Source organism: Chanos chanos, chromosome 9, assembly GCF_902362185.1.
Source record: "Chanos chanos chromosome 9, fChaCha1.1, whole genome shotgun sequence".
Classification (NCBI taxonomy): domain Eukaryota; kingdom Metazoa; phylum Chordata; class Actinopteri; order Gonorynchiformes; family Chanidae; genus Chanos; species Chanos chanos.
The window spans coordinates 34613349-34633860 of record NC_044503.1 but is presented as its reverse complement, the minus strand read 5'-3'; the positions used below and the strand labels follow the sequence as shown (position 1 = coordinate 34633860).

Sequence of the window (20512 nt, the reverse complement as noted above, 5' to 3'; positions counted from 1 at the left end):
CGCCTGTCCTAGTCCGTTATACTCTCACTGAATCTGCTAGACAAACCTCTGCTTAACAAATACTTCACACAGTCCTGTCATTTATCCTTCGGTTTATTCCAGCTTTCATGAATATATTTCAGTATGGATATTGGTTTTTTGTTTCACTCATGTAAGGTCATCGCAATCTCAGGATACTAATAAAGTTATCTCAAGGATACGCCATTGACTAACGTGTTTTTGATTTAATATTCATGTAGTGCACATACTGTGTAAATATTTTTGTGTTGAGATCTAAAAGTATTGACCGTTATAAATATCATCTGTCAGGAATTATTGTAAGGTTTTAGAAAGTACCCCAACCTGGTACTGTACTATCTACAGGGCACTGTGACACGGGGTTAGGAGTGTTCATACATTTGAATACAGCTATTCAGTTATACATTTTCTAAAGGAATTGTTATTTTGTTCAAAGGCTAAAACGTTAACAAAACGTAAGCGCTCCTAAGCTGTTGGATGGTTTTTGTTCGCTTGTTTCGTGAATGAGACACTGACAAAAGAGACGCCGATAACGTTTGTTAAATACACTTTGAAGAACTCCACAGTCCTGAATAAAGTTTTTCATTCGTGGCCGTCACAATCACCAGGGCAAAGTGCAATTTGCTCAACCATCGCAAGAAAAAGTACTAAAGACAGCACGGACCTTCGTCAGGTCGCACCCAACTGTTTAAAGCGCGCGTGACAAGGGACGATTTAATGTAACGAAACAGCGGAAACGGTAGTTGATTGGTGTTTGGCAGGTGCACTGTTTTCGTCACAGCACTGTCTCGCCAAAGTGTCTTCTGGAAAAAAAAAAAAAAGAACTGTGTTTACGTCTGAGGTTTTAATGCTAGGGCGACCTTGAGGAAACAGAATATTTATGTCATTTGCTGTTACACAAAACGGCGGGTAAGTGAACACTTTAGTCAGAGTATGTGGCTTTTTATAATTTTGTTCAATAGCCGTTTTAGTCAATTGTCTGTTAAGTATTTCAGCGGATAATGGCGGATAAGATGCACAGTTGCTTGAACAACTAGCTTGTAAAGCTAACTGGCTAATGTTGTTAGCACGGTGTAGCGTCAGCTTCCCCCAAACGATTATGTAATGAGGTTGTTCTCACATATAAGTCATAGTGCACCGGGGCTGAATCGATTTTCAACCGCACTGACACAAAACAAAACGCCTTCGAGTAATGGATTTTCTCGACTGGTTATGTCAAGCTATGCACGGATGTACATAACAACACCCTTATGCTGACAACCTAGCCGAGCACGCCTAACAACCTGTACAGAAACGGGGTAACCAGAATTTTGTCGACACACTTACATTATTACTTTGTTAGACATACGAAAAGACAAACTTTAACGTGTTCGGGCTGTTATTTATTTCCCGGAGAAACAGAAAGAGCCGTGGCTGAATAGCCTAACTGCCCAGCTAACGCGAGAAACTCCCAGGCTGCCAGTTGTCAACTGTGCTGACAGCGGCAGAACTTCATTTGAGTGTTATCAGATGTTTTTGCGTAACGTTAACTTAATATAAAGTTCTCCTTGATCGCACTGGGTACATTCAGTCAAAAAACGAATAATAATAAAAACTATCTTCTCTGCAGCCGCCGCAGTAAATGGGACCAGCCTGGCCCCGGCTCGGAGCCGGAGGGCGAGACGGCACCCACTGGGGCGCTGGATGCCGCCGCTGCAGTCGCGGCCAAAATAAACGCCATGCTGGTGGCCAAGGGTAAACTGAAGCCTTCTCAGATCGGCGCGCCGGGTCCCGTCGACAAAGTAAGCAGCAGTAACCTTGTAAATGACAAGATTTGTACATGATAGAGACGTGATGCCTGGAAAGCGTTGTATCTGAAACCCATTCGTCTCTCTCAGATGTGCGTTTGCCGACTGCTGTCCTCATAACTGTAACAGTGATTATGAACTTTTGAAACATTTGAATTCAGCCACAGAGGTACATGAAATGGTGATATCTCTCTTTCTCTCTGTGTCTTTTTTCTTTTCTTTTTCCACAGGGTGTCGGAATAGGAGGGAAACCTATAACTCCCAATAAAGCGAAGGATGATCTCGTTGTGGCTGAAGTGGAGATCAACGATGTGCCCTTGACCTGTCGGAACCTCTTGACCCGCGGTCAAACACAGGACGAGGTGAGAAATGATATTATCACTGAATCTGAGTGTTTGTTGAATTCTGTGATTAATGTCCTTCATAGACACTTTGTACTCCCTCACATCCCTCACGTTAGAACCATCACTTCTTGTTGTACAAAGAACAACGTGTTTTTGTGTGTGTGTGTGTGTGTGTGTGTGTGTGTATTTTTCAGACCAAAATAAGTACATTGAAAATGCCTTTGAGTAGCCGATAAATGTTTCATGCAGATTGTAGTAGATTATGATGCCAGACCTTCAAATGATACGTTTCAGGAAATTCTTCATGGAGTGTAGGCCTTTGTCTGTTCAAGCAGTGTGCTATTGGTTTAGTGTCCATGTTACTCTAATGCGCCACTTCTGTTGGAGGGTTTCAGCCGCATTTGAAGAGTGTTACGTGTCACTGAAACTATGAGCTCATGAAAAACAACAAAAAAAACAGTGTGTAAGGGATTCATAATGATGGTTTCAGCAAAACTTTACATCTACTGCCTAACGTTAGGCTGAAGTGTACAGAGACACAATTTTTTTTTTTTTTTTTTTAAAGCACGCTCTCTTCCCCACTAAACCCAAAACCTCATCACATGACAGGTCAAAGCTGTTGCTTGCTTAGCAGTCCCTGGTTGTTATTTTCGTTTTCTGCTTCGAACTGTGAGGTTAATACGGCTGGTGAGCCTGAAACAGAGCCGTTGTTGGACCTTTGGGTGATCTCTCTCGCTCTCTCTCTCTCTCTCTTCTTTTCTCCCTACAGATCAGTCGAGTGAGTGGTGCCGCTGTGTCCACCAGGGGGCGCTATATGACGGCAGACGAGAAAGCGAAAGCATTGCCCACGTAAGACCCTTGAACACTTTGTGAATGTGAACTCACCTCTAAAAAGAGCTTTTGTATACACTGACATTCCTGGCTCTGGGCTTTGGTAACCAGGGCCCGTTTCTTTAACCAGTGGCTCAACTCCAGGCTTGGGGACACGCTAGACTGCATATTTTGGTTAACGTATACTGGCGTCAAGAAGCCCTGTTTTAACCCGCGGTAAAGAGCAGTATAATGAAGAAGGATAGAAAAGCACAAAACCATTTACAATTGCTAAACCGTTCAGTCGAGTGATTTTTCAAACAGCCAGTCAGAATCGTCCGTGAGTTTTGTCTTAATGACCAATGAAAAAGATTGGTCACCTGCTGATCTTCCTCCTCTTTCCTTTTGTTTCTATAGCGACCGTCCTCTCTACCTGCATGTACAAGGACAAACCAGAGACCTCGTTGACAGTCAGTATATTTCATAACACTTTGTTTTTGTGATGTCATAATGTTTAGCTGTATGTCACCATATAACGACTAAAGTAACAATGCATCTGTGTCTTCTGTTGTCTGTGATACTTGACTCCAAACTAGCCAGAATTGGGGCACAGAATTGTCATTTAGTCTATCAGAATATTTAAAACAGTGAAACTAGGGACACAGAATTGTCATTTAGTCTATCAGAATATTTAAAACAGTGAAACCAAGGGACACAGAATTGTCATCCGGCCAATCAGATGTTTAAAAGCGACACAGAGGGTGTTCACCACACAGTTATTGTTGACTCATCTGTCATCACCTTTTTTAACTGAACATGATAGATTTTCTATTTCACCGAGACCTTGTTATATACATGAAGCAGACAAAGGAGTTATCCTGTTATGATACTGACAGCCCCCCTCTCTCTCTCTCTCTCTCTGTAGGAGCTGTGAACAGGATAAAAGAGATTATCACTAATGGTGTGGTGAAAGCAGCCACCAGCAGTGCTAACTCCTCCTACAGCGCTGCCACAGTGACCGTGTATCATCAGCCTGGTCCCCCTCCCTCTACGCTGCCCCCTGTAGGCCACAAACCGCACTACCAGTCTGGGGTACTTCTCATTCATTCGCTCATTCATACTCATGCGTTCACTTCACTGTTCAGCTCAGTGCGACAGTCTAGATCAGCTAGACCGACATTCAGACATACAGGATTCAAAAAACACAGACGGGACAATACAGATCCCACCAAGCCACTTGATTAGTATGAGCACTACACACACACACACACACACACAGGCTGACCGCTTTAATTTGGGGATAGACAAAACAGACGCACTCTCATTCAGTGGAGGAGTTCGTTATACTAGCATTTCTGTACGTTTCTGCGTCACTTTGTGTTTGGTTGCTTATTTTCAAACTCACCTCCGTATTATGGTCGATTCACAAGCCCTGCATTTTGTCTTATTTCTTTTCCTCTTTCTTTAATTTTTTTTTTATCTGTGTGTCTCTCCTCGTCTGTCTGTCTGTCTTTGTTTGACTGCCTGCCTGCATCCCTCTCTCTCTCTCTCTCTCTCTCTCTGTCTGTCTCTCCCTGTGTCTGTACCTCTATCTGTCTGCCTCTCTCTGGGCCTGTCTGCCTGTCTGTCTGTCTGTGTGCCTGCCTGCCTGCCTGCCTGCCTGCCTGCCTGTCTGTCTGCCTGTCTGTCTGTGTGTGTGTGTCTCAGATGCACTATGTGCAGGATAAGCTGTTTGTGGGGCTGGAACATGCTATCCAGGGATTCTCAGTGAAGGAGAGAGTGGAGGGTCCAGGCTGTTCCTATCTGCAGCACATTCAGGCTGAGACGGGAGCCAAAGTCTTCCTCAGGGGCAAGGGCTCCGGCTGCCTCGAACCCGCCTCCGGGAGAGAGGCCTTCGAACCCATGTACATCTACATCAGGTACGGCAGAGACCGTATACCCACACACACACACACAGAGACGCGCCACACACGCACACGCATTACACATACAGTACACGCACACACACACATACACACACACACACACATATTAGGTTGTCATTGCAATAGACTTACAAAGAAAACCTCAATATATCTTGTATTCCTGAGATATTTTTACATCAGTGTATGACTACGCAATACATAGGTAAGCAATGTTTTGAACATTGCAGTTTGCGGAAATGTTATGAGTCATAAAGAAACGGGAGACCATCTCTCTCCTTCAGCAATAGAAACTATCACATTTACTAATGAAAGAAGTGGGAGCCTCTGATACATGCTCTTTCCAGCCCAGTAATGTTATCTCTCTCTCTCTCTCTCTCTCTCTCTTTTTCTCTCTCTCTCTCTCTCTCTCTCTCTCTCTCTCTTTTTCTCTCTCTCTTTTTCTCTCTCTCTTTTTCTCTCTCTCTCTCTCTCTTTCTCTCTCTCTCTTTTCACCCACAGTCATCCAAAACCTGAGGGTCTGGCTGCGGCGAAGAGGCTGTGTGAGAATCTTCTGCAGACTGTGAGTTTCTCTTCACACGTAGTTAATAGGTCACAGGTGGGTGGGTAACCAGCGTTCATTTCGGCGGCGGAAGCCGTGACGAAACGCGTTCATCGACGAACCTTTTTTTTTTTTTTTTTTCCACGACAAAAAAAAAAACGAGATGATGACTAAATAAAAATGCACCCTTTGAAAATGAAAACTGTGACGAGATATATATTGTCGTTTTCGTTGACAAATAATACAGTAGACAAATAATAACAAGACGATAATGTCAGAGACTGACGAATGGACAAGCAATTTAACTACCACAGGCCTATGTTTTCTCATCCAATCGCGTGCATGCACTCAGTTTGTGAGACATGCACAGCCAATGTATTGCATGCTCATGATTGGTTGATACATACGCTGCCCCGCCAATATCCCCCCTCCTCTGGAAATCGAACGTTAAACTTTTTTGACGAACGTTAACTTGGTAACTCAAATCATGGCGACTCTGGGAAGAAGAAAAAGAACGGATTTGTGGACCCGTTTTAGCTATAATACAACTGAAAATGAAACGCACTGCAAACAATGTGGGTGTGAAACCAGTGGGAAAAATACTACAAACTTAAAGTCTGGTCACAAACTCAAAAGTGTGGTCAATGTGACCAAAAAAAAAAAAAAAAAGTTAGTGTTTTCTGATAAATTCCAGTAAATGGGTCTCTCTCTTTCTCTTTCTCTCTCTCTCTCTCTCTCAGGTGCATGCGGAGTATTCTCGGTTTTTAAGTCAGATGAGTGCGATGATGCCCACGCAAGGTAAACAGCGTGTGTTTCTCTCCCCCAGCTCTCACACAGGGGCCTGACTGGTCTCTGTGCATGACAGTTATCTCATAGAACCCAACGCTTCTCTCATAGAACCCAACGCTTCTCTCATAGAACCCAACGCTTCTCTCATAGAACCCAATGCTTCTCTCATGATTTAGAACCCAATGCTTCTCTCATGATTTAGAACCCAACGCTTCTCTCATAGTACCCAACGCTTCTCTCATAGAACCCAATGCTTCTCTCATGATTTAGAACCCAACACTTCTCTCATAGAACCCAACGCTTCTCTCATGATTTAGAAACCAACGCTTCTCTCATGATTTAGAACCCAACGCTTCTCTCATGATTTAGAACCCAACGCTTCTCTCATGATTTAGAACCCAACGCTTCTCTCATAGAACCCAATGCTTCTCTCATGATTTTAAGGCCACATCCGTCGGATCACCACCCCCCCCCCCCCCCCCCCCCCTCTCTCTCTGTTCCACTCAAGAAGCTTTACTGGTTTAACTGTGATATGTGCGGTGTTGCCAGAGCAGATCCTGTTATGACAGTACATGTTAATAGTAAACTATTGGGGGTGAACACACAAACAGAGCACAGCCAAACAGGGACAGCAGCAAAGAAAACAGTAACAAGGAAAACAGTAACAAAGCAGTGAGAGAGAAGGAAAAACATCAGCGGCGACAGTACTAAGAATAATACTGATAAATGTAATAATAAAATGCTGTTGATCTCTCTCTGTCTCTCTCTCTCTCTCTGTGTGTCAGGTTTTATCCAGCCTCCTGCTGTTAACGGAATCTCTCCTCCTCAGCCCGCGTATTACCCCCCTGCTGGTTTCCAGCCCACTTACCCCCTGCCCGTGCCCCCCCCTCAGCCTGTCCCGCCCCCTTACACCATCACCCCTCCCACAATGCCCCCGACAGCAGCGCCCACAGCCATCCCCCCGCCCAGCGCACAGTACCCAATCAACACCGCGCCCGCCACCGTGCCACAGGTACCCACTCTGTCTGTCTCTCTCTCTCTCTGTGTCTCTCTGTCTCTTTGTCTCTCTGTCTCTTTCTCTCTCTCCCTATAACTCTCTCTCTCTCCCTCTTTCTCTCTCTCTCTCATTCACGCTGTTTAGTGTCCTCTACTTCTGTCTTTGTTTCTTTTCTCAAAGCTTTTTCTGTGAACAGTTATCAAAGCTACACACACACACACACACACACACACACACACACACATACGCTACGGTCAATATGATTGTATTTGGTCATTTATGAGGTCAGATTTGTAAACGTGCTCCACCCCTCTTCAGCCCCCCACACAGACTCTTCCGCCAGCTCCGTTTCCGCCCTCCGCTCCAGTGCCGCCTAAAGCCACGCCCCCCGTCGCCCCCGCCAACCCCCCACAGAAACGCCGCTTCACGGAAGAAGTACCAGACGAGAGAGACAGCGGCCTTCTGGGATATCAGGTGATTAATTCCCCCCCCATCCCTTCTCTCTCTCTCTCTGTCGCTCTCTCTCTCTCACTCTCTCTCTCTCTGTCTCTCTCTCTCTCTCACTCTCTCTCTCTGTCTCTCATACTTTTCTCTCTCTGCCCTCGTCTCTTTTCTATGTCTTCTCTCTGTGACTGGATAGTTAAAGTAAGATAGGTTGCATTACACATCATATATCACAATGAATTGTCTAATGACCTGATTAATATGGCTATATTTCTCTCCTTTGTTCATAATGAAGTTGTTTGGCTAAAATCTAAAATGATTTCATATCGATATCGTCTTGTTGAGTGCAGCCGTTTCCTTTCTTGCCGATGTATGAGCTTGATATCTGTTCGTAAGTGATTCGTATTTGTCTGACGCAGTGAATTGTTAGGAAAATGCGTCATTATACTTTCCTTAAATAATCTTGGCCAACACGTGCTCAAGTGTCTCAAAGTTGAAACGCTGATCCTGTCTTCATTTGGATTATAGGAGGCCAAATCTGATGTTAGGTCAGCACACATGCTCACACACTCACACATGTGCACACACCAGAAAGAGAATAACAAGATGGGTGAAGAAACCCCTTTGAGAAAGATACAGAATTTGTACAAACTAATGGGGTTTAGTTAGTGAGATACGTGTTAACAGGGTTTAGTTAGTGAGATCCATGCTAACGGGGTTTAGTTAGTGAGATCCATGCTAACAAGGTTTCGTTAGTAAGATACATGCTAACAGGGTTGTTAGTCAGATATGTGTTAACAGGGTTTAGTTAGTGAGGTACATGCTAACGGGGTTTAGTTAGTGACATACATGCTAACGGGGTTTAGTTAGTGACATACATGCTAACGGGGTTTAGTTAGTGACGTACATGCTAACGGGGTTTAGTTAGTGACATACATGCTAACGGGGTTTAGTTAGTGACATACATGCTAACGGGGTTTAGTTAGTGAGATACATGCTAACGGGGTTTAGTTAGTGACATACATGCTAACGGGGTTTAGTTAGTGACATACATGCTAACGGGGTTTAGTTAGTGAGGTACATGCTAACGGGGTTTAGTTAGTGAGGTACATGCTAACGGGGTTTAGTTAGTGAGGTACATGCTAACGGGGTTTAGTTAGTGAGGTACATGCTAACGGGGTTTAGTTAGTGAGATACAGGTTAACGGGGTTTACTGGGGCAGTCCTCCCTAAGGAGAAGGTTTTAGATGAAAATACAGGATTTGTAACAACAGAGTTGTATCCCTCAGACTAACAGTCTTGACTCAGCAAATACAGGCTGTGCTCCAGCATGTGCACATTAGACATGTTTGTCTGGGACAGAATCCAGCCACAGTAAGGTCCCCCCCCCCCCCCCCCCCCACAGGATAATAGCAGAGAATGGGGCTACTCTTATAGAGTCCTCTTTTTGTTTCTTCTTCTTCCTTTGGGTATGTTTTGTGTCTCTTGGGAATTGTAGTTCATTTTGGGATTGTAGTCCCATTTTGGTTAATGCTATTGTGTTTTTCTGCTCATAGCATGGACCCATTCATATGACTAATTTAGGTGCAGGCATCTCCGTGGGCAGCTCGGAGTCATCGGGAACCCCGCCTACCAGTTCCTCTGGTCCTGCTCGAGAGAGGGACAGGTAAGAGCAACTTTCTCTCTCATCCCTTCTCCCTCTGTTCTCTCTGTCCCTTTCCACTCACTTTCATTTGTGAAGTGCTTTCTAAGCTCTCTCTCTCTCTCTCTCTCTTTCGCTCGTTCTGTTTCCCTTCCCTTCACAAATGTTCATAAAGCTCTGTCGTTTTTCCTCCAACGTTTTTTTTTTTTTTTTTTTTTGTTCCTCTGTTCCTGCTCCAGTGGGCAGCTAATGCCACCACCCCCAGCCACGCGGATGAACGGAGGAGTGCGGCCCAAGACGGAAGAGAGAAAATCGCCCCCTGGCAGCCCCCTGGGTAAGGGCCCCTCTCCCCTCTGAACCCCCCCACCCCTCACCACCCCACCCCTCACCACCCTTCACCTACAACAAACCTCCTCATTGGCTTCAAAACATCTCCTCACCCCCCCCCCCCCACCCGTCTCTCTTTCTTCCCTGACTCGGCACGTCTCAGTCTTAAATGGTGTGCTATACTAGCCTGTGTCTCAGTCAAAGGGTTATGACATGTGTAGACGCTCAGTGTTCCCTGCAGGGCCTCCTGAAGAAATGGGTTTCCCCTTACAGTCCTATCCTTCTTTACCAACAGTGAATAGTCATTGATTGAGTCTTTTGTCAGTGGCTAATTTTTTTTTTTTTTCCTCTCTTTTTTCAATTGAGTCATATTTCTCAGAGAACCACTGAATTTGTGTCTGTAAGTTAAGTTTTTGCCTTCTTTGGGGGGAAAGATTGTCCTCGTAAGCAGGTTTAATTTTGTTGCATGCGTGAAATAAAATGGGGGAAAAAAAAAGAAGTCGAGATGATGGAATCGCTTTGGTTGCAAAAGGTAACAATTATGAGATTAGAAAATTCTGGAACAACTGAGACTCCCGCCCCCACCCCTCCACAAATCCCTCTTCTCGATTGGCTGCCGCCAATAGCGAGCCGTCCCTCTCTGATGACATCATCAGAACGACGGAGAGCCAGTTGTCATGGTTTCCCTTCTCCACTAACGAGACTCTTGTTTTTTTTTTTCTTGTGTTCTCTCTCTTTCTCTTTGTGTTTTTTTTTTTGTTTTCTCTCTCTTCCATGTTCCCGGGGGGATACCGGACGCTCGTGTGTGTCGGGTTTCTGGTGGGGGGTTTTTGGGCCACTCATCCTTCCCTGGCTGTTCTGCTTCCTGATTGGATGGCCTGATCACTGCCCCCACCGACCGACCAATGGCAACCAAACGTTGACCTTCTGACGAATGCTACAACAAAAAAACACATGCAATTCATTAACTCTGTCTGTTTCTCCCCATTTAACTTCACTGCTGGAAAACTATGCAAAATTTGTGTTCTTTCTTGGTTGTGTGTTCTCTCTCTCTCTCTCTCCCCCCCCCCCCCCCCCCCCCCCCCCTCTTTCTGTTCCTCCCCTACAGAGCCGCAGACGAAGCGTTTGAAGACAGGTCTGGTGGCATATAGCGGAGATTCATCTGACGAAGAGGAGGATCATGGGACCCCGAAAGCGGGCGGGGCAGGTAACACAGGCATCGGCCCCTCGTCGCCCGGCTGGACTTTGGGGGGGTACCGCTGTCCCACTCCCCCTCCTCCACGCCCCAAAACACAGACACAAAAACCCATGCCGTTCTGGATGGCACCTTAGGACTTTATAACAACGTCTCACCCATCTGGTCCACACCCACTTTGCCACGCTCTCACACACACACACACACACACACACACACACACACATACATTCCCTCACACACATTCACAGTACACCAAACAGTTCTTGATATTTTGTCTGATTTTCAGAATTATTGTAAGGCTCAAATAAAATAAAGGTCGTTTTTTTTTGGAACACTTACTTCGCTGTGCTGTCGTGAGATGTGTGGAGAAAATACCTGAAGCCTCCTCTGCACTGGACTCCCAACGAAATAACACAAACACAGCTCGTTGTGACTTCCATCAGGGGAGGAAGAAGAAGAAGAAGAAGAGGAGGAGGAGGGAGGCTTTGAGGCAAACACTCCCAAAGTCTGGATTTAGATTCTCCGAGCACAACGGTGTCGTTCAAGCCAACGAGTTTTAACCGAACCCCCTCGGGAAAAAAAAAATCGTTTTGCGTTAACTCTGTCTCGGCCGCGTTGTCTGAAATTAAACCGTAGTGGTTTTGACGTGATCACTGAACTCTGCCCCTCAGAGCGTGACCAAAGTCTTTCTTCTTCTTCTTCTGGAGAGACTATATCACGGATTCTGGAACGTTCTTTGTGGAGTTGATGGAGGCAGATCACTGTAAATGTTCAGTTTCTCTGTCTGTACTCTTTTTGTTTCTTTGGTTTTTTTTTGTGGCATAAATAAACGTTATTTTGCTGCAGTCTGTCTTTGTCTCTTCTCTCTGCTGATATTTCATTAACACCCTGGTGACAAAATATATAGTGATTTTTAACTAAACAATTTTTTTTTCTTTTTGTCATAATATCTTGTTTTTTGTATAGCTACAACAACAAGTATCAAGACCCTGTGGGTGATTCTCATGAAATATGCACTTTGATAAGGTGATTTTCATTTACTTCATTTAATCATGTTCAGACCAGAATGCTCGGAAGGTGAAGATATTAGAGTTAAAATTCTAATTAGTTTTTCAAATGTTTGCATATACGTTTGTGCATTTTATACAATGAACTATTAAAAATGACCATTACCACAACAACACTATACAATGTCTTTTTTTCATGGTATTTTTGGAGCACAGAGGCTCCAAAATTCATTAGTATTGGTTCATGTCCTGATTGAAATCATTCATTTCATATGGTTTCTGGTATCCAAAGATATCAGAAAAGATGTTCTATTAGGAAAGCGGTAATACATTATAAGAATGTAAAATTCTAAACAGACAAACAGTTTAAAGACAATCCAGACAATTTGAGATTAAAACCATTTACAGACTCTTTTAAGTCGTAAAAATAATCACTTGACAGTCGGCTTTTCTTCACCGTGAATTCTCTGATGCGTTTTAAGGTTTCCCACCTGCGTAAAGCTTCCTCCGCGCTGAGAGCACACGCAAGGCCTTTCCTTTTTGTGAATTAACCGGTGTCTTTTCAAACACACTAAATGACTAAAGCAATCCTCACACTCGCAACACTTGTGGGACTTTTCCATCGCGTGTACCCTCTGGTGCACTCTAAGGTTTCCTAACTGGGTAAATTTTTTTTCCACACCGTGGGCAGTGGTATGGCTTCTCTTCTCTGTGTGTGAACTTGTGTCTGTTAACGTCTCCTAACTGACTGAAACTCTTTCCGCAGTATGAGCAACGGTAAGGCCTCTCTCCTGTGTGAATTCTCAAGTGCACCTTAAGGTTTCCTATCAGACTAAAAGACTTTCCACACAGAGAGCACTGATAGGGCCTCTCTGCGGTGTGGATTTTCTGATGTCCTTTAAAGTTTCCCAGGTGACTAAAACTCTTTCCGCACTCAGAACACTGATAGGGTTTTTCTCCCCGGTGGATTTACTAATTGACTGAAACTCTTTCCGCAATGAGAACAATTGTGAGGCTTTTCTCCCGCGTGAATCAGCTGGTGCTTTTTAAGGTTTTCTAAGTGGGTAAAACTCTTTTCACACTGGGGGCAGTGAAATTGCCTCTCTCCGGTGTGAATTCTCTGGTGCGTCTCTAGTGTCGACAAAAAAGCTTTTCGCAGCGAGAACAGCGGTACGATTTCTCTTTCGCGCGAACCCGCGTGCGTTCCTCAGCGGTTTTTAGATCGTTAAAACTCGATTCGCGCTGCTAACTTGAGTTCTTGTGAACCTTTCTTTTGTGCATTTGCTGGATGTTCCCCTATAACTGAGGACCATGGTCAAGTCCAGATTGAATCACGTTGTCCTTGTTCAGTCCCTCGGAACTAACGTAATGTCTATCTGGGCTCTTCCTCTCTGAGGAAAACAAAAAGTACAAATTAAGTCATCAGTAGTAAATGCTCTATAAAACAAGGGTTTTTTTTTTCTTTCTTTCTTTCTTTTCAAGTCTGCCGTGAAAAGGTTTGTTTGAGGTAAGATAGGGCCTATTCCCCAGACAGAAAATATTGGATTGGCAATCTAAAGTCGGCCTGCAGATGGCGCTAAAACAACAACTTAAAAGAAAGTACCTGCTACACACTTATGATGGCAGTTTTGGTTTTAATTTAAAAATGTTCAAATAGTGTTCAAATATCCTTTCTACACTTCATTCTGTGGTATTGGTATATCATTACACTGGAAATACTCTCTGTCTTGAGACTCCACTTTTCTCTTGTGTTCTTTCAGAGAGATCTGAAGCAGGTCTACATGGACCAGTGTCCACAGAAACACTGTCTGTCAGAAACACTGTCAGCACCACGCTGGGTTCAGTCTGGTTCTGAACAGACTCATCATCTGGGACCGCTGCTTTTATATATATGGCATTCATCTGGAAAACACATTCTCAAACTGAGACACAATATATGACCACTATGACAGACTAGAAAATAATGTTGGAATGAAAAAGATATGCTTGTAACAATTACACTAGTGTTTGATGGGGCCATGGTGCTGCTGTTATTAGTTGGCTATGGAGATTCAGTTTGGTTCTGGTGGCTCAGTGAGGCTCTGGAGATTCAGTGTACCGGTGATGATGCTTAATGTTAGTTTTCAGGAGTGTACACAGTGTGTGTTTATGTATGTTTGAGATGACTTTGTGGGGAAAGAATGATCGTTGGGGATTACTGTATTCAGTACTCTGTGAGGTGTGTAGATCACAGTATTGTGTGTACAATGCAAGCGTGTCTTTATGTGTTACAACTTTAGTAGGCTGATTGCTTGAGGCAAAATGGCACTTGCGTATTGTTCTTTGGTTGCTACAGCAACCTGTCACAATTCAACCTGCAGCATTCAGCCATTTTTCGTTGGAGAATCATCTGCCACAAACAATTATACATTTAAAACTTTAAAACTTGGACAAGAAAAAGAATCAATCAAGTTTTAAATATGCCAAGTTGGGTGCGTCTAACTAGTATTCTGCAGGAGATGCGTTTTTAAGTTTGAGGGAGGATGATTAAACAAAATGAGGATAAATGCATTTTTCAAGCCAACTATGCATTATCGTGTTCCGTTAAAAACGACGATAACTTGGGTTTCCAAACCAAGGTGGAAACTGAAGCCAATTTGAAGCCAAAACGTAACCTATTGTAGATGCTATGGACGCAGCATGAGTAACAACGCAAATTCAACTTAATTCCAGACCGCACATTTTCACCCGTTTTATCGGATTGTTCCTTCTCGGGTGAAACAGACAATCCTGAGGTGGAGTTTAGAACAGAGGCTCATCTCCGGATGCAACAGTTCATACACCGAGTCCGTATCCACACCAGAATACACAGCTAGCTACACGGACCAATCCATCATCCGACAACTCAATCACACAGTCCATTTGTGTTCATTTTTATATAGCTATTTTAAAGGGCAGATATATTATCCAGCGATTCATTGTTTAATACAGACCAGAATATCCTTTACTAGTCCCAAAAAAAGTGTTTAGATAATACACCACTACCTTTAATAAACATGAAGCAGAAAAGAAGAGATGTCCAAGTTTTCTTCCTGAGCGGATCGACAGGTGGAAACTCTGATGGTGCACAGCGCCACCTACTGTGCTGGACAAAGCAAGGACCAGCGTTTGCCTACGAATAGACTTAGTATAGGCCTCTGGCTAGAATAAAACTTGGCCTGAACAGTTTATAATTTTAGTTCAACTGGTGTGCTGAACCTTTCGCCAAAACACTTTTGGTAAATATGTTGTAAGTTATACATTTCGATACTATACAGATAAACACTCGTGTTCTATGCTGCAACACTCAGTAGCGTGTTGTTTCGTCCATTTTCAGGATGTGCAGGAAACTGGAATATTTAAAGGAGTGAAATAACAATGGTCTGCAACATGGCACAAATGCAAACAATATATTTGAATACAAACAATATATATAAATTGCTCATCACTACTTAACCTGGGCCCTGTTTGAACTTTAACAGTGGTGTACGTATAGGGTTTAACGGACTAAAAAATTACGCCAAGGCATTCCCCCCCCCTCCCCCACACACTCTCCAGCACGGTAGGTGGCGGTGTGGTCGTGATCAGAGCTGACGATCATAGAAAAAGAAGAAGGAAAAAAAAAAAAAACAGAAGCTGTATCCTCATCTACCCGTTATATTTACATTATATGCAAGTCCAGCGCTTTACGATTATGTTCATAGTCCGGGTAACGGATACTTTAATCAACACAAGCAAAAAACAAGTCAGTCTCGCTGGGCCAATGCAAAAGATTTTTAATAGTCGCGGGTCGCCTGTACCAACTTTGTCCCTGTCTTGCTGAAAGGAGAACTGGTTTGCGCGGACGAACATTTGCACCCTGAGAAATATTCGTTTCCCCCTTCCCACAGGCTTCGAACATTTCGAAACAATGAACTGCACGGATATAAAGACAGAGGAGCTAGATAATGGACCATTCCATGAAGATAGCAGTACAGTGGGGTCGGGTTTGGACAGTGAGACAATGGGCAGTTTGGAGTATCCGGAGATGAGCCACCCAGATTTCCGTAACATCTCCTCAGAGCCGCCCTCTGATGAAACGGGTGAAAACGGGCCATCTGAAAGTAAGTTGTATTTGCATCGTTTCTTATGTCATCGTCATGATTTATACAATAGGGTTGAATCAAATTGTTATGGTCTGTAATGTATCTCAAGTTGACTGTATTTTTTCCCTAGATTTACTCCAAATGACCTGCATAAATATAAAGAAAGAAGACCCAGATGATGAGTGTGCTCAGACTGAATCCGGTGCTACGTCTCCATTTGGTGCTGAAAGTGATGCAGACAGGCAGTGCAAAGTGGAGGATCCAGAGATGAAGCCTGTGGACTTGGGTCCAAGTAGCCGAATTCCGGATCAGTCTAAAACACCCCAAGGGGACAGCGGAATCCCTTATCGACACAGTGAGTATCTCTGGCATCATTGTACACTAACACATCAAAGCTGGAAGGAATCATGCAGACTATCTTGATTAAAACCACAGTGACCTCCCCTTCTATGATGTCCAAAGTCCTAAGTCAAGGTGTGTTTTGAATGTTTGCTTCAATGGAATCTAAGGTCATTGCTATTCTGTTGGGTGCCATATGAGGAGAATACTTGGTTTTTAGAACAATTACTTCAGACTGTGCAGGGACTGTCTTGCTTGAGACAGTCACCTCAGACCAGACAGGGTAACAAAACTTTTAAAAGCAAAGTTTTCTTCAGGTCTTTTTTGTAATGTGCTGAGGACAATAAATGTTGACAGTGTGACATTTACGTACGGTAAATTACGCTTCTTTGGGGTGGTTGATATGGCGTGCTTTTTTTAACGTGTCCAGGGTGTAAGATAAAAAAAGTCGTAAATTGTCCAAAAATATATGTTTAATTCTGTAATCAGGTAATGCATTAATAGAATATGCTGGAATTTTAATTTCCGCTCATACATTTCTATCTAGAATATGAACTGAGGGTTTGAGGGCTCATTTGGTGTGACTGTCAAGGACATGTTCTCTTCTGCTCACACTTAACCCTTGTGTTGTCTTAAAAAAGTACCCGCAACTGTGTTTAAGAGTAGAGAGAACCGCCTTAATGATCTCTTTTCAACTTGAAATTTGATGACTTTTCCACAAGTGACCCCAACAGCAGAAAAAGTGAAACATCACCTTTGTTCATACTTCCATGAAAGCTGTACACCACCAGGGTCCAAAGATTGTCTTAGGGTCATTTTTGACCTGGCAGTTATAATATAATTCACATACCACAAAGAGACACACACACACACACAATGAAAAATTGAGATTGTGTGTGCTACTGATTGAACTCAGACAAAACTAAAACGTTCTTGTGCATGTGCAGCATCTCCCTTCCGCGACCCCACGCGTGACTAAAGTTCACAGACAAAATAAAAACAATTTCAGACAAAATAAACATTTCTTGAAAGCATTGCTGACTAATGGGGAACACAGTCAGAGGCTATAAGGGTGCTGCAGATGACAACAGACCCTAACCCCAGTTCTCTCTTTGCTGAAGCCATGAATACACATTTTAGTGTCCAACAGGTCGTAGATCTGATTTTTTCAGATGTCCAGGAGGAACAAGAGAACAGTGATTTAGAAGATGAGGAAGTATCTGAAGAAGAAGATGGGGAGGAACACAACCCAGAGCACGACGCATCGTCTTCAGATGAAGAAGAAATCCCCCACACTGAAAGTGAGATGTTTTTGTCAAAGAACAGCAAAATAACATGGTCCTCGTCACCATATGATAACCAGGGCAGGACGGCAGCACGAAATGTCATGAAGATGACCCCAGGGCCCACAAGCCATGCAGTCACCCATGCCAAGGACATCGCCTCAACATTCTACATGTTCATCACACCAGCCATTGAAAAAATCATCGTGGAGATGACAAATTTGGAGGGTCTCCGTAGATATGGAGACAACTGGAAAAAGGTGGATGAGATTGACCTGCGCGCCTACATCGGGCTGCTAATCTTAGCGGGCGTGTATAGATCCGGAGGCGAGGCTACGTCCAGTCTCTGGGATGTAGAGACTGGAGGGGAGGACGATTTTCCGTGCCACGATGCCACTGATGGTCTTTCACACGTTCTCGAGAATGCTTTGACTCGATAACCGCGAGTCAAGACCTGCAAGACGAGTGACGGACAAACTGGCGGCCGTAAGAGAGGTCTGGGAGATGTGGGCGGAACGTCTGCCATACCTCTACAACCCTGGGCCTGAAGTAACAGTGGATGAGCAGCTGGTTCCATTCAGAGGTAAAAGTTTTACTTTCACATCTGTAACGCAAGTTGATTTTCACTGTTAATTTTTATTATGTATTGCTGTAATATGACTGATTCATGTGATTGTTTTCTGTGATACTGATACTAATTACTGATCTCTTTTTTCGAAAGGTCGCTGTCCTTTCCGGCAGCATATGCCCAGCAAGCCAGCAAAGTACGGCATCAAGATGTGGGCGGCCTGCGACGCGCAATCCAGCTACGCTTGGAAGATGCAAGTCCACACAGGGAGGCCAACCAGCAGAGACCTGGAGAAGGACCAGGCAATGCGGGTTGTGCTTGATGTGACAGATGGACTGCGGGGGCACAACGTCACGTGCGACAAGTTCTTCACCTCTTACGAGCTCAGCCAGCGGCTCCTGAAGAGGAAGATCACCATGGTCGGCGCAGTTAAAAAGAGCAAGCCCGAGCTTCCCCCTGCACTCCTCGCAACAAGGGGGAGAGAGGCCCCTACGTCGAAGTTTGCCTTCACCCCCACCGCCACTCTAGTTTCTTACCTCCCAAAGAGGACGACCACGTTCTTGTTCCTGGGCACACGGCACAAAGCAGCTGAGATCAGTGATAGTGAAGACAAGAAGCCGGCCATCGTCCTGGACTACAGCCGCAACAAAGGAGGCGTGGACAACCTGGACGTGGTGATTGGAACGTACAGCTGCAGGAGGATGACTGCCCGTTGGCCCCTGGTCATCTTCCACAACATCATCGACGTGTCCTCGCACAACGCCTTCGTGGTATGGAACGAGATCAACCCTACCTGGGTGTCTGATAAGCGGAACAAGAGGAGGTCGTTCCTGGAGCAGCTGGGAAAGGCACTCGTAACCCCGCACATTCAGAGAAGGGAAAGCCTCCCTCGCACAGCAGACTCTGCAGCGCTTGTGAAAGCCGTTCGGGGTGCTAAATCTCCTCCTGATCCACCTGACGCTGCCGCTGGGGCAGGCAAGAGGAAGAGATGCCAACTCTGCCCGGCAAAGAAGGACCGTAAAACAAATATTATCTGCTGCTCGTGTGAGAAATACATCTGCAAAGTCCATGCACGTACACTTGCGTACTGTCCTACATGTGCTAAGCAGAGTTGATTCGATTTATGTTCTTCACGTCCTTAGTTTGTATTTATTGTCTTATTTTGTTCTTATTTATTGTTGTTGTTCATGCACTTTGTGGGTGGGGGCAATGGTTCAAAAAATAGGAGGCAGCTAGTATTTTGTAGTTGAATTCCTCATTGTACGGTATGTAAGAATATGTCGCTATGTTGCCAAAACGGTTCAAGACTGCTATTGTTTCCTTTCAATAAAATGCATTTGAAACTACTTTCTTAGGCTATACAAGTGCTATCTCTTGCTAAAAAATTCATGTTTACACCTATGCAGTACCTTTAGAATAATAATGATAATAATAATAATAATAATAATAATAACAAACCTCTACTTTAATAAAGAAAACAATTATGACAGGTGTGTTATAATAGAAAAAAGTGGTGTCCACTGATTAAATGCAGTCTTTCTGCACTGTGGAGAGGGAAACCCCAGATATTTGCAAAGTTTTTAATGAATGACGCGTTGTTTCTTCATACAAAATAGATTTGGGGTTTAAAATCAATTAAGCCGCTTTATTTTAGGGGTTTAGTGACGGAAGGTCTTTTTTTTTTTTTTTACCCTTAGGACAAGGGAATGCACAGAACGTTAAGACTACACAAGGGTTAAATAAAACAAAGAAAAATGGAAATAATTCGTCACCTTTCAGTGTAGGATATAGAGACGTGTTTTTGCCAACACTTAAAATTCGAAAGTTCATGCATACTACTGGCGTTCTCTCTGGATAAATACATTTTGTCCAAGAACTGGATATCATATGGTGTGAGGGTAAAGGTTTTTAACGGGCAATTATTTGGACACTGTTGTGGAAAAGGGGTCTTTGTTCAACCAAGAAGAAAAAAAATAACGTCTCAGAAGTACATCAGAAGGTCAAGAGGTGAGTTGTAACTTTTGTAACCTTGTAACTGTGGCACTTTTTTACAGCTCCAAGTAGATGGTCAGTTCTTTTGTCTTATGGTGTGACCCTGTTTACATGAAAATGCTATATATTTTCAGTTTTTTTGTCACTGATCCATTAAAAGCTTTGTTGCCATACGGCCTTGTTTCTCAACCACTGTGCCGTGAGAAATTATCCCACTTATTACACGGCTACTTACTAAAAAAATCAATAATTTAACAATAGTTAAATCAATCATTTCATTTGAAAAATAATGATCAAAAATGATGTTATTGCTATAAAAAAAACCAGTCCGTTGGCGTGTATATCAACGATTTGTTATTCACAGCAGCGGTCTGCTATTCAGAATTAACAGACCGCGGAATT

General features: G+C 43.7%; 1 protein-coding gene and 2 pseudogenes across 3 annotated transcripts; 2 read left to right on the top strand and 1 right to left on the bottom strand.

Moving 5' to 3' along the window:
* Positions 1-840: 840 nt before the first annotated feature.
* khdc4 (KH domain containing 4, pre-mRNA splicing factor) lies at positions 841-11031 on the top strand. Of its 3 annotated transcripts, none has more exons than XM_030783720.1 (14): positions 841-927; positions 1628-1799; positions 2036-2167; positions 2919-2998; positions 3377-3429; positions 3885-4051; positions 4667-4878; positions 5383-5443; positions 6163-6220; positions 6997-7223; positions 7539-7682; positions 9208-9317; positions 9533-9627; positions 10729-11031. In XM_030783720.1, the coding sequence occupies exons 1-14, from the start codon at positions 899-901 to the stop codon at positions 10950-10952; spliced, it is 1764 nt and encodes a 587-aa protein (XP_030639580.1). In that variant the 5' UTR covers positions 841-898; the 3' UTR covers positions 10953-11031. The 3 variants fall into 3 exon arrangements, with proteins under 3 accessions (XP_030639580.1, XP_030639579.1, XP_030639581.1); XM_030783719.1 differs by having other exon boundaries at positions 7527-7682; XM_030783721.1 differs by lacking the exon at positions 10729-11031 and having other exon boundaries at positions 7527-7682; positions 9236-9317; positions 9533-9617.
* Positions 11032-12256: 1225 nt separating this feature from the next.
* Positions 12257-15695, bottom strand: LOC115821681 (gastrula zinc finger protein XlCGF49.1-like; annotated as a pseudogene).
* Positions 15696-15753: 58 nt separating this feature from the next.
* On the top strand, positions 15754-19233 carry LOC115821680 (piggyBac transposable element-derived protein 4-like; annotated as a pseudogene).
* The last annotated feature ends 1279 nt before the right edge of the window (positions 19234-20512 follow it).

What these genes read in the sequence shown, in the direction of transcription:
- khdc4 (XM_030783719.1), top strand. Translation starts at nt 899, where the DNA reads ATGTCATTTGCTGTTACACAAAACGGCGG. An exon ending in GCTGTTACACAAAACGGCGG is followed by an intron (nt 928 to 1,627) that starts GTAAGTGAACAC and finishes TCTTCTCTGCAG; the next exon opens with CCGCCGCAGTAAATGGGACC. An exon ending in TGCGATGATGCCCACGCAAG is followed by an intron (nt 6,221 to 6,996) that starts GTAAACAGCGTG and finishes TCTGTGTGTCAG; the next exon opens with GTTTTATCCAGCCTCCTGCT.